This window comes from Ictidomys tridecemlineatus, chromosome 1 (assembly GCF_052094955.1).
Source record: "Ictidomys tridecemlineatus isolate mIctTri1 chromosome 1, mIctTri1.hap1, whole genome shotgun sequence".
Lineage (NCBI taxonomy): Eukaryota > Metazoa > Chordata > Mammalia > Rodentia > Sciuridae > Ictidomys > Ictidomys tridecemlineatus.
In genome coordinates this window covers 83,895,872-83,914,280 of record NC_135477.1, presented here as the reverse complement: position 1 = coordinate 83,914,280, position 18,409 = coordinate 83,895,872, and the positions used below count along the sequence as shown (strand labels likewise).

The following is an 18,409-nucleotide window of genomic DNA, read 5'->3' as shown; positions in this document are numbered from 1 at the left end:
GAAGATGATAGACAATCAATCAACAAATACATGAAAAAATGTGCAACATCTCTAGCAATTAGAGAAATGCAAATCAAAACTACTCTAAGATTTCATCTCACTCCAGTCAGAATGGCAGCTATTAAGAATACAAACAACAATAAGTGTTGGCAAGGATAGGGAGAAAAAGGTACACTCATACATTGCCGGTATAACCAATCTAGAAAGCAGTATGGAGATTCCTTAGAACCCACTTGAATCAAATGTATGAAATATGATATGTCAAGAGCACTGTAATGTTTTGAACAACCAATAAAAAATGAAAAAAGAAAACTTGGAATGGAACTACCATTTGACCCAGCTATCCCACTCCTCATTCTATATCCCAAGGACTTCAAAACAGCATACTATAGGGACATAGCTACATCAATGTTTATAGAAGCACAATTCACAATAGCTAAATTTTGGATACAACCTAGATACCCTTCAATAGATGAATGGATAAAGAAAATGTGGTATATACCCAATGGAATAATACTCAGCATTAAAAGAGAATAAAGTCATGGCAACCAGGTAAATGGATAGAGTTGGAGAATATAATGCTAAGTAAAGTAAGCCAGTCCCTAAAAACCAAATGCCGAAGGTCTTCTCTGATATAAGAATGCTGACTCATAATGGGGACTGGTGGGAGGAGCATGGGAGGAATAGATGAACTTTAGATAGGGAAAAGGGAGGTTAGGGAAGAGAGGGAGAGTGGAGGTAGGAAAGACAGTGGAATGAGACAGATATCATTACCTAAGTACATGTATGAAAACAAAAATGGTATGACTCTACTTTGTGTTCAACCAGAGACATGAAAAATTGTGCTGTATTTGTGTAATATGAATTAAACTGCATTATGCTGTTATATATAAGTAATCAGAATAAATAAAATTTAATTTTCTTAAAAAAAGTGAAAACTTTCCTAGTTTAGTAAGCTTAAACATAACCTCTGACAAATCAGTAATTGAACACTAAATGGTCCTGAATCAAGGTGTTCCCAAAGAAGCCAAGTTAAAGATTAAAAATAAGAAAACAATTCTGAGTGAGGCCAAATCACTAAACAAAAAGCAAACAAACAACATCCCTGTTTGGGTATGTGTTGGGAGAAATGAGCACAGAGTTGCTACAATACTTTATCTAAATTGTCTAGATTGAACGGGGTGGGGGAGGGGAGAGGGAGGAAGAGATACATGCAGACACAGTAAAGTGTGGCCTATATACATCATTAAAAAGCATCAATAGAATCTTCTCTGAGAGGGCCTATATTTGTGGGAAAGTACTCCAAAACATCTATTGAATATATTCAAACAATTAAGGAAACCATTTGTACAGATTTGAAGAAAGGGATGATGACAATGATTCATCAAATAGAGAATATTAACAGAGAGACATAAATTGTAAACAAAGAAACAAACTGAAATTCTAGAGTTGAAAATTATAACCAAAATGAAAAATTCACCAGAGAGCCTTAAAAGTAGGTTTGAGTTTCAGAGGAACCACAGTCGAACTGGAAAAAAAATTAATAAAGATTATACAATCTGAATAACAGAAAAAAAAACTTTATAAAAGTGAACAGAGCATTGAAGAAATGTGGGACACCATAAACCATACCTACATACATATAGTAGGAGTTTCTGAAGAAGAGAAGAGAGCAAAAGGCACAGGAAAAAATATTTAAGGAAATAAAGGCTGAAAACTTTATGCCAACCATGAGTTTACACATCCTAGGAGTTCAACAAACTCTAAATATGATAAACTCCAAAGCTTATGCATAAATAAATAGTTAAAAATCTTAAAATTCAAAAGTAATCCTTAAAGTAGCAAGAGAAAAAATAACATCACTTAGATTGGAATTCAAGTAAAATTAACACCTAACTTATTAGCAAAGAAGAAATGGAGGCCAGAAAGAATGGAGTTAGTGAGTTAAAATGCTTTAAAAAAAGGAAGAGGGAGAAAAAGAAAAGCAACTGTCATCCAAGAATCTTCTATCTACCAAAACTGTCCTTTAAAAAAATGAAGGCAAAATAGACATTCTCAGGTAAACAAAAGTTGAGAGAATTTATTGGCTTAAAAGAATACTAAAGGTAACTGGGCAAACAGCAAGTGATGAGAGACAATAATTCAAACCCTTATGAGAAAACAAAGCACACCAATAAAATTAATTATGTGGGTATATGAAAAACAAAAGAATATAAAAACACTTCTTTATTCAACCTCAAGACAGTGAAGATTAACTTCCCCAATCCTTAAGTGTGGACTATATTCAAGATTTCCTTACAAAGTGGTTAGTTATATAAATGGTGGAGGAATAACCTTACTATGGAAAAATGACAAACCCTACCTCAGCCAAGTGATCTTTGTAAGGATCAGTAGTCATGTGGCAATAGTCATGTTTCAGCCACAACCCAGTTGTGTGACCTGGAGTCTCATACCTAGTTGCTGTACTTCTCTAGATCTTGGGCATTTTATTTTAAAAAAAGAAAAGAAAACACCAAGGAAATTATCCTAAAGATTCCCTTTCTGGTTTAAGATTCTATTTTTTAAAATTCTAACACAGGAGGAAATACAAACAGATCAAGATATTTTGGACTATAGGTCAGGGGTCTCTTGCTTTTGAGATCCCTGTCTTACTGGCTGTTTATGTCAGTTTTTTTGCTGCTTTGACTAAAACACCTGACTAGAATAACCATAGAGGAGAAAAGGTTTATATGGAGGGGGGCGGGGTTCACAGTTTTGGAAGTCTCCATAGACAACAGGCTCCATTTCTCCAGGCTCCAGGTTAGGCAAAACATCATGGAGGAAGAGTATGGCACAGGGAAGTGGCTCACATGATGATCACACAGCAGAGAGAGGCTCCACTCTCCAGATACAAAATATATACACCAAAGGCATGCCCCCAATGCCCACCTCCTCCAGCCACATCCCACCTGCCTTCAGTTACCACTCAGTTAATCCCCATCAGGGGATTAATTTGCTGATTGGGTTAAGGCTCTCATAACTCAATCATTTCTCCTCTAAACTTTCTTGCATTGTCTCACATATAAGCTTTTGGGGAACAATTCACAACCAAACCATAATACCAGCACAGCTCCCTCAACTGTAACCCACACTATATGATCCTCTTTTCAATAATGCCAAGCCCCTGAAAAATGTTTTCAAGTTTACCATTCTCTCTGTATGGTTTCAATTAAGTCTGTGGACTCTAATATAAAATCCTGAAAAGGGTATGAATGTTGCTTAGTTAATATCCTGGCAAAAAAGCAGGATAGAGGAGATAATACTTTACAATGGTTTCACTTAACAAGCTCCTTTTATTCTGAGACACACTGGTGATGGGGTTGGTTTCAATTTAATATTTTTCTTCATGGGAATATAGCAATAGTATTCATCTCTCTGTGTGGCTTAAATGAAGTACCAAGTCCAATAACCCCAAAGCATGGTGCTTTGTGGGGTGAGTCAAAAGAAAAAAAACCCTCTGCAAGAAGCACACTCCAAATGGTGAAATGGTGAAGCTCAGTCACTTGCTTCTTCCAGAAAAGGACATGTTTAACTGACCCACTAGTAGACAGATATTCTCATTTCATCCTCCTAAACAGCCTTGGTATCTTTCTATTGTAGCTTCTCAAGGTTTCCTGGCATGAGTTTTTTATAATACTTAATGAAGTCACTGTACTATTTTCAGTCAAGTTCTGGGGTGTAAATCAAAGAGGGGACTTGACAAAGCTGCTTTCAGCAGTTATTGCAAATAATTCCAACATAGTGGAGCCAAAAATAACTGAGATCAAAACAAAGATCAAGCTACTGTTGAAATCTTGTGTAATAGCAACTTCAATGAAAAAAATGCTGGGCAACAAACCAATGGAGATAGTTCATCTCAAAGAGGTTGCCTGAGAAAAATTCTTTAGGACATCCAGATTCCCAGGTCTGAAGTTTTCCTGTTTTGTGCTATCCAAATGTGTGCTGGGTGCTATTCTATTTCCTGGTGAAATTACTGATATACCCCTTGGAGAACTGGCTATAATTTTTATTTCACCTTCATAATCAGGATCAATTACCCCAGGACTTATCATAAGTCCTTTTAGAGTAGAAGAACTGTGTCCCAATAATAAGCCTACTGTTCCTTGAGGAAGAGGCCCTTTACTCCTGTGGGAATGATTTGAACTCCCATCTCTGGAGTTAGAACTGCTCTGGTGGGACTACAAACTGGTGCAACCACTATGGAAAGCAGTATGAAGAGTCCTCAGAAACTTGGAATAGAACCATTTGACCCAGCTATCCCACTCCTTAGTTTATACCCAAAGGACTTAAAATCAGCATACCACAGTAACACAGCCACACTAATGTTTATAACAGCTCAATTCACAATAATTAAGCTGCGGAACCAACCTAGGTGTCCTTCAATAGATAAATGGATAAGAAAATGTGATTATATATATATATAATTACATATAAATGTAATATATATATTACTCAGCTTTCAAGAAGAATGAACCGGGCATGGAACTTTATGTCTGTAATCCCAGTGGCTCAGGAGGCTGAGACAGGAGGATCATGAGCTCAATCCAGCCTCAGCGAAAGAGAGGCACTAAGCAACTCAGTAAGACTCTATCTCTAAATAAAGTACAAAATAGGGCTGGGGATATGACTCAGTGGTTGAGTGTCCTTCACTTCAACCCCTGGTACACCTCGCTCCCCAAAAAAGAAGAATGAAATTATGACATTTGCTAGTAAATGGATGGAGCTGGAGAATATCACACTAAGCAAAATAAGCCAATCCTAAAAAAATAAAGGATGAATGTTTTCTCTAATATGTGGATGCTAATTCCCAATAAGGGGGTGGGTGCTAGGGAAGAACTGAGTTACCTTAGATTAGGTAGAGAGGAGTGAAGGGAGAGGAAAGGAGGGGATATGGGGATAAGAAAAATAGTAGAATTTATTACCTTATGTACATATATGACTGCATGACCAATGTGATTCTATAACATGTACCCTCAGAAAAATGAAAAATTATACCCCATCTATGCATGATACATCAAAATGCATACATGCATTCTACTTTCATGTATAACTAATTAAAAGAAATTTTTAAAAAGGGCTTGGATATAGTTCAGTAGCAGGGTACTTCTGGGTTCAATTCACAGTACTACAAAAAGAAATGTAGGAAGCTCAGAGCATATGTGGTTTCTGAAATAAACCATGTATAATGGAATTCATAATTTTACTTAATGTAACATTTATTGTAGGTACTACTAACCAATATGGAATTATAGTATTTTGATATTTTAACTAGCGGTACAATCTCACAGGTATGTATTTACTGATGATTAGCCCTGGGAGGTTACTGTGTACTATGCTGATTCTGAAAATGGCACAGGACTCCATGAGGCTATACACTTCCAATCAGAGCTGGATATCATTGTGTAACATTCTATAAGAAGAATATATTCTTAAAAAGAACATAAAGCACCACATGAAAAGAGTTTTAAAGGAGAAAAAGCTGAAAAAATTAACTATATATAAATATAAAATGTTCTGTATATTCATAAAATAATATGTAAAATAGCATCTACCAGTTGGGCTTGGTGGCACAAGCATATATTCCAAGCTACTCCCAAGGCTGAGGCAGGGGATGTGGTTCCCTCAACTGAGCCCAGGAGTTTGAGATGAGCCTGGGCAGCAGAGTAAGACCCCACCCCTCCTTCAAAGGCAAAAAAAGTATATGTAAAATGACATCTACCAATTAAGCACAAAAATCCCATTGAGAGAACCGATTATAGCTCAGTGGTAGAACGCTTACCTTGCATGCATGAGGCCCTGGGTTTGGTCCTCAGCGCCACATAAAAATAAATAAGTAAGAATAAAGATATTGTGTCCATCTACAACTAAAAAAAATTTAAAAACACATTGAACAGTAAAATTTTATTATAAATCCTAAATGTTCATTAGCAGAATGAACCAAAATTGAAATTCCCTATGTTTTTCTGTTATATGGTCCCAGAGATATTTAACATTTGCAGAACACAATATTTACTCTGCAAACAAAATCATTCAAGTACCTTATAATGTCCATTTATCACAGCATCATGTAGAGGAGTGATCTGGTTCATTCCTTTGATATTTACATCTGCTCCACTTTTTAATAGTTCACTTGCTGTGCGATAAAATCCTTTTAAACTAGCTTCATGAAGTGCTGTCCAACCTGTTATACAAAAAAGAAATGACATTTGTTTATATTTGATATATTAATAATGTTTTGTGCTTGTGCTTAAAAATACTAATTTTTTTAAAAAATATTTTGACTATATGAGACAATATAACATCACCATTAAAGCACCCTGTATTATATAGTGGATTCAATAAATCTGAGGAACAAATCAAATTCCTCTCTCTCAACTCTGTTGTGGAAAAATATGAAAAAAGTCAAGTATTTTAAAGTATTCTTATGTACCTAAAGCACCATTCAGGCTGGCCCAGTGCTATTCAGTTTGTTAAGTACCTAAGTATCTTTACTCACTCATCTCCAGAAGAACATATCATATTCTCCCCACAAGGAAGACTACACTAGACACCCAGCCTTACAGAAAGACTGCTGTTTTCTGAACAACCTATCTGAACCTCTTTACCTCTATATTCTATTCTCTCCATCTCCCTGGTCATCATTATTCCTGCTGTATATCTACCATTTTGTCACAAATCTTCCCTTAACCCCCAGATAAGGGTACCTTCAGTTTCTTGACCACATTTCTCCTCCAAAGTTGAGCCCATAGTGACAATGATCACGCAAAACCAGACTCAGGGACCATCCTTCTTTCTGTATAATGGCACTGTAGATGGACACTTGCCACAATCTTTGAAGAAATATAATGCTCTTTTTCTGCCACTCACCCTCCTCACCTTACCCTCTTCCCTGAAGATAATGGCAAAGAGCTTCTTAAGCAAGAAAATTACAAGAAAGCTTTAGGACTTGCCTTAGGCCCACTCTGCTACACTTTCATGGCAGTGATTCTGCTAAACCTACAAACCACTATCAGGAAAACTTGAGGAGGTAACCCTAACTTACCAGCATAACTTGGCTGATTAACATTTGCACCTTTTTTAATACAAAGATGTATGAGATCAGCATCATTGTGCAGAGCAGCCTTATACAATAAGTTCTCTCCAAAAATGTTTTTCCGGTTTATGTTAGAAAGACGTAGTTTATTCATCTTCATTTTTTCTGAAATGAGGGGATGAACAAAAGAGAAATAACTCCTTATTTGAAAACCAGGAGAAACAAGCAACTGGTTGATTCCACTAAACACTCTGGAAGTGTGGAATATTATGTTATGAAACAGTATTTCATCTGTTAATCCTAACATGTTTGGAGTTTAATCTAAGCTCTATATACAAAAAAGAAAAAATGACAAATGTTATTAGTTTTAAAATATTTTCAGTAAATTAAAAATCCTGATAAGCAGTGTATATTAATTAAAACTCTCATGAGAAGTACATATTGGGAAGACTAACCAATTGTTTTCTTAAAAGTTCTCATAAAAATAGCCGGATGTGGTGGCACATGCCTGTAATCCTAGCAACATGGAAGGCTAGGACAGAAGGATTTTGAGTTCAAAGCCAGCCTCAGCAACTTGGTGAGGCACTAAGCAACTCAGCGAGACCCTGTCTCTAAATAAAATACAAAAAAGTGTGTGCTCCAGTGGTTAAGTGCCCCTGGGTTCAATCCCCTACATACACACACACACACACACACACACACACACACACACACACAAAATCTCATAAAATAATTATTTAAATCTAGAATTAAGTATCATCTGCCATGGTTTGGATCTTGAATGTCCTTCAAAGGCCCATATGTTAGAGTAGTGTCCTAGGGTGGTACTACTGGGAGGCTGGTGGACTTTTTAAAAGGTGGGCCCTGATAGTCACTGGGGCATGCTCTCTTAAGGGGATAGTGGAACCCCCATCCCTTCCTTTTCTTCTCTTTTGTTTCTTGCTCATGATGTAAGCAGTTCTGCCCCACCATGTGCTCCTGCCATGATGTGCTGCCCACCACAGGTCCAAAGCAACAAGACCAACCAATAGTGGACTAAAACCTCAAAACTGTGAACCAAAATAAACCTTTTCTCATTAGAAGTCAATTATCTCAGGTATTTATTGCAGTGACAGAACTAACACATTATCAAACTTTATAAAGTGTTAGAATATCTAATAAAATCATGATAAGACAATCACAGAGGTACAAAAACTAATCCCAATTAGACCAGAAAAGGGAATGCTAAATTTTCTTTGCTAAAAGTATCTGTCATGAAATTAAATAAAGAATTATGGCAATAGTTTATTTCCTACGCCAGGAAATGCACAATTAGAATAATTTTCCAGATGATACATACCAAGTATCAATTCTCAATTGTGCCTCCTAAAATGCTGAAACTCCTCATTTAGATAATCCAAATTCTGTCAATATGGGGAGGAGGGATGCTATCCTAAATTTCAGGATAGTTTTGATAATACTTTTTCCAAGCTGGATCTAGCTAACCAGATTCATTTTAAAATCTCATAAAGCTAACTGAGTACTACAGCAACATTCTTAATGGACTGCAGTTTAACTTCCTTGCTTTTTATTGAACTCACTTCGTTTAGTTTTACTGTAAAACAAACCTAACTGCTGAATATTTAACCCTACTTTCCTATTCCTCAGAGTACAAAGCATTCTCCCATCAGATAATCTATATGCTTACCAAGAAACTGTGGTGCTTACTCCAAAATCTGTTTGCACCAGTTGCACTTCTCTTCTATTATAATTATGTAATTTATTAAAAATAACAAATTAAGAATAAATTTTTTTCAATGAAAAATAAGTTATGGAAGACATTTATTCCCAGTCATGACTAAATAACTGTTGTGAATTACCCTGCCAGGATCAACAACTTGAAGGCCTACAAAATACATGGGGAGACCTATTTTCAAGCATTAGAAAACAGGCAGTTCAGATTTATGATCCTCTGAAAGGAAATAAACAAGGTGATCCCTAAGATTACCCTGGCTTCTTGTTTGGATAAACTTTCCAGAATACAGTACAAGTGGGATAGGAAGAGCAGAGTAAGGTGATCCTGCTCATGAGGGGACAGAGTTAGAGAATGGGGAGGCTAAGGGGGTTAGAACTTGTAAGATAGGGCACAGAAATGAGAGAATAGAGGAAAGGCCATACAACTCATAAAGTTGCTCTTTGAGTTATTATCTGTATGATAAACTGCTCATGTATAAAGATGAGTCTCCCTGAAGTTGGGCAAGAATAACTACTGAAAAGCCATAACAACTATCAGAGCTCATGTAAGGTTGGGAGACATTCACAATCCCACCATCCTAATTAGAGACACTCTGCAGACCAACCAGGGCATTTAAAAGAGACGACACCCCCCCACTCACCCAAAGGGCCATGTCTCAGTCAACAGGGCTAAACTAGTCCTAAAATGAGGATACATTACATCTGCATGAGGGTTTTTTTAAAGCATTAAAATAATTAAGTTAATCTTCAAGTAACCTGATTACCAGCTAAAACAAAATCCAATACCATCTTAAAAAATACATTCAATAACATTTTGTTGCATATTCAATTATTCTCCATTACATTCATTGCCCTTGTGCCTCTGTCAAAACCCAGTTGTCAATAAATACATGGTTTTATTTCTGAACTTTTTGTTCCATTAACCTATTTCCCTATTTTGATACCAATGTCATGCTGATTTGATTATCACAGCTATACAATAATGCTTGAAAACAGGTAATTTTAGCCTTCCAACTTTGTTCTTTTTCAGTTATTTTGCTACTCAAGGTCCTTTACATTTCTAAATGAATAGTTCATGACTTTCTACAAAAAAAAAATTCAGGAGGCATTTTGATTGGGATTTCTTATGGTTTGGATGTGAGATGTCCCCCAAAAGCTCATGTGTAAGACAGCACAAGAAGGTTCGGAAGAGAAATGATTGACTATAAGAGTCTTAACCCAATCAGTGATTTAATCCCATGAATTAATTGAGTGGTAACTGAAGTGGTAGGGTGTGGCTGGAGGAGGTGGGAATTGGGCTGTGGCTCTGGGTATATATTTGTGTCTGACAAGTGGAGACCTCTCTCTGCTTCCTGTTGGTCATGTGACCTGCTTCCCTCTGCCACAATGTTCAGCCTCACCTGGAACCCCCAAGGATCTTGAGTCCTGAGAAATGGAGCCACTCTTCCATGGACTAAGGCCTCAAAAACTGTGAGCCCTAAAATAAAAATTTTCTCCCCTAAAATTGTTCTGGTCAGATCCTTTAGTCACAGCAGCAAAAATCGCTAAGACAGGATTCTATGCACTCCATAAATAAACCTGAGTAAAGAGATAGCTTAGCAATATTGAATATTGAATATTGTGACTGAAGAACAAGATATTTGTCTGCAACAAATTTTCTTTGATTTTTCTAGGTGATATTTTATAAGTTTCAGTGTACCTATCATTTATATCTTTTATAAGATTTATTCCTATTTTACATTTTTTACTTTATACTCCTGGTTTTCAAATTTTACATTGTAGTTTTTATTGCTAGAATATAGAAAATAATTGATATTTGTAGATCTTGAATCCTACAACTTTGCTAAGCTAAATTATAATAGTGTATAATTTATAAATATGTTTCATTAGATTTTCTGCATAGATGATTATGCTGTTTGTGAATAAAGACAGCTTTAATTCTTCCTTTCCAAACTGGATACCTTTTCTTTTTCTTTCTGATTAAACTGGCTACAACTTTCAGTATAATATTACACAAAAGTGGTAAGAATAGATATACCTGCCTGTCTTATTTCTGATTTTAAGGAAAGAATTTAGTCTTTCACTATTAAATATAAATTGTTTTCTGGAGACAGCTTTTGTCAGGTTGGGAAAATTTCCCTGTGCTCCTAACTTACTAAGAGTTTTCACTAGAAACGAATTTTTGATGTTGTCAAACGTTTTCTCTGCCTCGTATAGTTCTTTGTTTTTTAGCTTAATATAATAAATAATAGTGAGTGGTTTTCAAACATAAAACCAATGCTGCATTCCTGGGATAAACACCATTTGGTGATGTGTTATATTATATTGGATTTAGTCAAATTTTGTGTAGAATTTTTGCAATTACATTCATGAAGGATATCAGCCTCTGGTTTTATAATACCTTTGATTTTGGTGTCAGTTTCATAGTGGCCTCAAATATGAGTTGGGAAATATTTCCTTTTGGTTGTAGTGGGAGAGTCTGTTTAGAACTCCCTTAAATGTTTGGCATAACACTGAAAGTGTTAACAAACTGAACTGTGCCTTCTCCAAATTCATAGGTTAAAGTCCTAATTGGATAAGTTTGGATTCAAGAGTGTGTGTGTGTGTGTGTGTGTGTGTGTGTGTGTGTGTAATACATTTTTTTTCTGTGAACTGCTTATTCATTTCCTTTACATATTTTCTTGTTCTTTTTCCTTTTGTTATCAGCTTTTATTATCAATATTTTGATATACAAAAAGCTGCATTTAATGTATACAATTCAATGAGTTGAGAGGTAAGTATATATGCATGAAATCACCACCACCATCAAGGCTCATTGACATATCCATCATGTTCTTTGGCCTCATAAAAAATTTTGCATGCTAATAAAATGAACCCCTTATGCAATATACTAATATTTCTGCTTTGTTTGATGTTTGATCTTCTTTAGGGTACATTTCTATACATTTTTTAATGTATAAAGTCAATTTTATAATTCTTTTCCCTCCTAGCTCCTTTCTGGTTTTGACCACAAAAAGACTTTTCCACACCAAAATTATAAAAAGGTTCATCTATGTTTTCTTCTAGAGTGTTTTGTTTTTGTTTTCATTGAAATCTTTGATCAACCTAAATAATCCACTTAAATTTTTTTAAAATTTCTTTTTAGTTGTTGATTGATATTGATTGATTGATTGATTGATTGATTAATATGTGGTGCTGAGAATCAAACCCAGTGCCTCAAACATGCTAGGTAAGCACTCTAAACCATTGAGCTACAACCCCAGCCCCCTAATATCCACTTAAGAATAAGAAATGTTAAAGGGACCAAATTTTGTTCATGTTTTTCACTATTACTTTCTCTTGCTTTTTACCACCAATTTAAGACTTCATCTTTATTACATATTTGCATCATATTCCCATACCAGTGCCAAATTACTTTAATTTCAGTAGCTTTCTAATATACCTTTTTTCATTTCCAATATATTTTTATTGATTCATTTTAACATAAAATAGGATTCATTTTGACATAATTATAAAAGCAAGAAATATAATTTGTTCTAATTCAGTCTCCAGTACTTCCCTTTTCCCTATCTTCCTCCCTCCTTGTTTCCTTCCCTCTTTTCCACTACCTTTCTGCTATTTATTTACATTTTTTTAAATTAGTGTTTTGTGGCTGTAAAGTATGGCGAGATTCACAGTGGTATATTCATATATGTTCATAGGAAAGTTAGGTCAGATTTATTCTACTGTCTCTTCCTATTCCATCCTTCCTCTCTTCTTTCATTCCACGTTGTCTACTTCATTGGTCTTTCTTCTATTTTTTTTACCACCCTCCCCCATTTGGATTAGCTTCTGCATATCAGAGAAGACATTTGACCTTTGGATTTTTGGAATTGGCTTATTTCACATTGCATGACAGAATCCAGTTCTATCATTTACTGGCAAATGCTATAAAGTCATTCTTCTTTATGGCTGAGGAATACTCCATTGTGTATATATACACTACATTTTCTTTATCCATTCTCTGTTGAAGGGCACCTACATTTGTTCCATAGCTTAGCTCTTACGGATTGAGCTGCTATAAACAGTGATGTGGCTGTATCTCTGTAGTATACTGATTTTAACTCTTTTGGATATATAACAAGGGTCAAATGGTGGTTCCATTCCAAGTTTTCTGAGGACTCTCCATACTGCTTTCCAGAGAGTTGCACCAATTTGCAATTCCACCAGCAATGTATGAGTGTACCCTTTTCCCCACAATCTCACCAACACTTATTGTTACTTGTATTCTTGATTGTTGCCATTCTGATTGGAGTGAGATGGAATCTCAATGTAGTTTTAATTTGCATTTCTCTAATTGCTACAGATGAACATTCTTTCATATATTTGTTGACTATTTACATTTTTTCTGTAAATTGCCTGTTCTGTTCCTTTGCCCACTTATTAATTGGGTTCTTTGTTGTTTTGGTATTAAGTTTTTGAGTTCTTTGGATATCCTGGATATTGGTACTCTATCTGAAGTGCAGGTAGCAAAGATTTTCTTCCATTCTGGAAGCTCTCTCTTCATCCTCTTGATTGTTTCCTTTGCTGTGAAAAAGCTTTTTAATTTGATATCATCCCATTTACTAATTTTCTATTTTATTTCTTGTGCTTTAAGAGTCTTGTTAAGGATGTCAGTTCCTTCGCCAACATATTGGAGTGTCAGGCCTATATTTTCTTCTAGAAGTGCAGAGTTTCTAGTCTAATTCCTAGGTCTTTGATCCACTTGGGGTTGAGTTTTGTGCAGGTGAGAGATGGGGGTTCAATTTCATTCTGCTACATATGGAATTCCAGTTTTCCCAGCACCATCATTTGTTTAAAAATAGGTTATCTTTTCTCCAGCATGTGTTTTTAGCACCTTTGTCTTATATCAGATAACTGGATTTATGTGGGTTTGTCTCTGTGTCTTCTACTCTATTCCATTAGTCTTTTTGTCTGTTTTGGTGCCAGTACCATTCTGGCTTTGTTACTATAGCTCTGCAATATAATTTAAGTCTTGTATTGTGAAGCTTCCTGCTTCACTTTTCTCACTAAGGATTGCTTCTGCTGTTCTAGGTCTCTTATTTTCCCAAATGAATTTCTAAACTGCTTTTTCTAGTTCTGTAAGGAATGTCATTGGAATTTTAATGAGAGCTACACTAAATCCGTATAGTGTTTGGGTAGTATGACCATTTGGACAATATAGTTCTGCCTATACAGGAACGTGGGAGGTTTTTCGATCTTCTAAGTTCTTCTTCAATTTCTTTCTTTAGTGTTTTATAGTTTTCATTGTAGAGGTCATTTACCTCTTTTGTCAGATTGATTCCCAAGTATTTTTTAAATCCAATCTGCTTACCCATATGTGTTTTGATTAAAGAGTTTAGACTGTTTACATTCAATGTTATTATTGAGATGATTTTTATTTCCTGCTATTTTGATTTATTTCTAATGTTTAAATTGGACTTGTTTCTTCTTTAATTGACTATTTTCCTAGTGGAATTCCTCCCTATGCTGGTTTTCATTCTTATTCCTTATTTCTTCTTCATGAAAATTTTGTTAAATATGTTTTATAGTTCAGGATTTGTAGTTATGAATTCTAGCTTTTGTTTATCATGGAAGTTTTTTTATCTCATCTTCAACTCTGAAGCTTAATTTTGCTGTTCAGTATTCCTGCTTGGCACACATTTTCTGTCAGAGCTTTGTATATATTATTTCAAGCTCTCCTGGCTTTTAGGAGTTGGGTTGAGAAATCAGTTGAAATCCAGACAGGTTTACTCCTAAATATGACCAGTCTTTTTTCTCTTGAAGCTTTTAAAATTCTGTCCTTATTCTGTATGTTAGGCATTTTCATAATAATGTATCTTGAAGTGAATCTCTTGTGATTTTCTATATTTGAAGTTCTATATGCTTCTTGTATCTGAATTTCCATCTCATTAGTAAGCAGATTGAATTTAAAAAAGTACTTGGGAATCAATCTAACAAAAGAAGTATGGGACCTCTACAATGAATACTACAGAACACTACAGAAAGAAATTGAAGAAGAACTTAGAAGATGGAAAAACCTCCAATGTTCCTGAATAGACAGAACTGATATTGTCCAAATGGTCATACTACCCAAACACTATATGGATTTAATGCAGCTACAATCAAAATTCCAGTGACATTCCTCACAGAACTAGAAAAAGCAGTTTAGAAATTCATTTGGGAAAATAAGAGACCTAGAACAGCAGAAGCAATCCTTAGTAAGAAAAGTGAAGCATATTATTTCATTGAAAAGATTGTGCACATTTTTTAGTTTGTATTTCAGAGCCTTCATATACCCCAGTGAATCTTAAATTTGGCCTTTCAATGTTATCCTAGATTTCTTGAATTTTCTGTTCATGGTTTCTTAATATCTTTTCTCTTTTAAAATTTTTTTTAATTTTTTAAATTGTTTTAATTAGTTATATATGACATTAGAATGCATTTATGCACTTTGATATATCACACATAGATGGGATATAATTTCTCATTTTTGTGAGTGTACATGTTTCAGAATCATATGGGCCATGCATTCACATATATACATACAGTAATAATGTCTGTTTCATTCTACTGTCTTTCCTATCCCCACATCCCCACCTCTCCCTTCCCATCACTTCCCTCTACCTAATCTAACGTAACGCTATTTTTCCCTAGTGCCCCCTGCCTTATTATGAATTAGCATCTGCATATTAGAGAAAACATTAGGCCTTTCATTTTGTAGAATTGGCTGATTTTGCTTAGCATGATATTCTCCAACTCCAACCATTTACTGGCAAATTCCATAATTTTACTCTTTTATAAAGCTGAGTAATATTCCATTGAGTATATATACCATATTTTCTTTATCCATTCATCTATTGAGGGACATCTAGGTTGGTTCCATAGTCTAGCTATTTTGAATTGAACTTCTATAAACATTGATGTGGCTGCGTCACTATAGTATGCTGATTTTAAGTCCTTTGGGTATAAACCAAGGGGTGGGATAGCAGGGTCAAATGGTGATTCCATTCCCAATTTTCTGAGGAATCTCCATACTGATTTCCATAGTGGTTGTAAAAATTTGCAGTTCCACCAATAATGTATGAGTGTACTTTTTTCATCACATCCTTGCCAATATTTATTGTTGCCTATATTTTTGATGACTGCCATTCTAACAGGAGTGAGATGAAATCTTAGAGCAGTTTTGATTTGCATTTCTCTAATTGCTAATGATGTTGAACACTTTTTCATATATTTGTTTATCAATTGTATTTCTTCTTCTTTTAAGTGTCTGTTCAATTCCTTAGACCATTTATTGACCTTTTTTTTTTTTGGTGTTAAATATTTTAAGTTCTTTATATATCCTAGAGATTAATGCTTTTTGGAGGTGGATGTTGTATTTTCTCCCCATCTGTAGGCTCTTTCATCACTTTATTAATTGTTTCCTTTGCTGAGAAAAGCTTTTTAATTTGAATCCACCCCATTTATTAATTCTTGATTTTACTTCTTGAGCTTTAAGAGTCTTGTTAAGGAAGTCAGATCCTAGGCCAATGTGGTGAAGATTTGGGTCTATTTTTTCTTCTATTAGGTGCAGGGTCTCTGTTCTAGTGCCTAAGTCTTTGATCCACTTTGAGTTTATTTTTGTGCAGGGTGAGAGACAAAGGTTTAATTTCACTTTGCTACATACGGATTTTCAGTTTTGCTAGCACCATTTATTGAATAGACTAAGTTTTCTCCAGTGAATGTTTTTGGTACCTTTGTCTAGTATGACACAACCATATTTATGTGGGTTTGTCTCTGTGTCCTCTATTCTGAACCACTGGTCTATAAGCCTATTTTGGTGCCATTACCATGCTGTTTTTATTATTATAGCTCTGTAATATAGTTTAAGGTCTAGTACGATGCCTCCTGCTTCACTTTTCCTGCTAAAGATTGCTTTAGCTATTCTGGGTCTCTTATTTTTCTAAATAAATTTCAATGTTTGCTTTTCTAATTCTATGAAGAATATCACTGAGATTTTAATAGGAATTGCATTAAATCTGAATAACGCTTTTGGTAGTATGGCCATTTTGACAATATTAATTTTGCCTATCCAGGGAGATCTTTCCATCTTCTGAGGTTTTCTTCAATTTCTTTCTTTAGAGTTCTGTAGTTTGCCAACCAAGAATTTTATATACAGCAAAATTAAGTTTCAGATTTGAAAATGAAATTGAAACATTTCATGATAAACAAAAATTAAAAGAATTCACAACTAGAAAGCCTACACTACAGAGCATTCTCAACAAAATTTTCCATGAGGATAAAGTGAAAACCAGCAAAGGGAGGAGCTACACTAAAGTGACAATCAACCAAATGAGAAACTAAGACGAATCAAAAAACAGAAATAAATCAAAATGACAGGGAATACACATCATGCTCAATGATAACCTTGCATGTTAATAGCCTAAACTGTTAGATTTAAACTGATTGGCAGATTGAATTAAAAAGCAAGACCCAACAATATGCTGTCTTCAAGAGACTTCACTTCAAGGGCAAAGACTTCCACAGGCTGAGTTGAAAGAATAGGAAAAAACTTCATATGGATTCACTCATATGGATTGCATAAACAAGCAGGGATTTCTATTCTCATTTCAGATAAAGTAGACTTCAAACCAAAGTTAGTCAGAATATTCAAAGAAGGACATTCATACTTCTTAAGAGAAGTATATATAAGCAGAACATAACAATTATAAATTTTTATGCCCCAAACAATGGAGCATCTATGTACACCAAACAAACCCTTCTCAATTTCAAGCATCAGATAGAACACAATACAATAATACTGGGTGACTTTAACACACCTCTCTCACTACTGGACAGATCTTCCAAACAAAAACTAAATAAGGAAACTATAGAACTAAACAATACAATCAATAATTTAGACTTAACAGACATATATAGAATATTTCATCTGTCAATGAGCAAATTATACTTTCTTCTCAGCAGCATATGGCTCCTTCTCTAAAATAGACAATATCTTATGACACAAAGCAATTCTTAGCAAATACAAAAAAGCAGAGATAATATCCTGCATTCTACCAGACCACAATGAAATGAAATTAGAAATAAATGATAAAATAAAAATAGAAGCTACTGTAACAAATGGAGACTAAATAATACACAATTGAATGATGAATGGATAGTAGAAGAAATCAAGGATGAAATAAAAAAATTCTTGGAAGTAAAAGAGAACACTGATACAACATATCAAAAATCTCTGAGACACTATGAAGGCAGTAGTAAGAGTAAAGTTTATTTCACTGAGTGTATTCATTAAAAGAATAAAAAGTCAACAAATAAATGACCTACCACTACACTCCATGCACTAGAAAAAGAAGAACAAATCAACACCAAAAGCAGTAGCAGACGGGAAATAATTAAAATCAGAGCTGAAGTCAATGAAATTGAAACAAAAGAAATAACTGAAAAAATTGACAAAACAAAAAAGCTGATTCTTTAAAAAAATAAATAAAATAGATAAACCCCTGGCCATGGTAACGAAGAGAAAAAGAGAGAAAACTCAAATTACTAAAATACAAGATGAAGAAGGAAATATCACAATGG

General features: G+C 34.7%; 1 protein-coding gene across 1 annotated transcript in view; it reads right to left on the bottom strand.

Annotated features, from left to right (window-relative positions):
* Window positions 1–18,409, bottom strand: part of Ankrd31 (ankyrin repeat domain 31) — a 163,656-nt gene that overhangs the window by 89,984 nt on the left and 55,263 nt on the right. The window contains exons 10-11 of the mRNA XM_040273425.2: window positions 7,082–7,237; window positions 6,078–6,220 (exon numbers count right to left, since the gene is read on the bottom strand). Of these exons, the coding sequence (XP_040129359.2) occupies window positions 6,078–6,220; window positions 7,082–7,237 (299 nt within the window). The remainder of the gene's footprint in view (window positions 1–6,077; window positions 6,221–7,081; window positions 7,238–18,409) is intronic.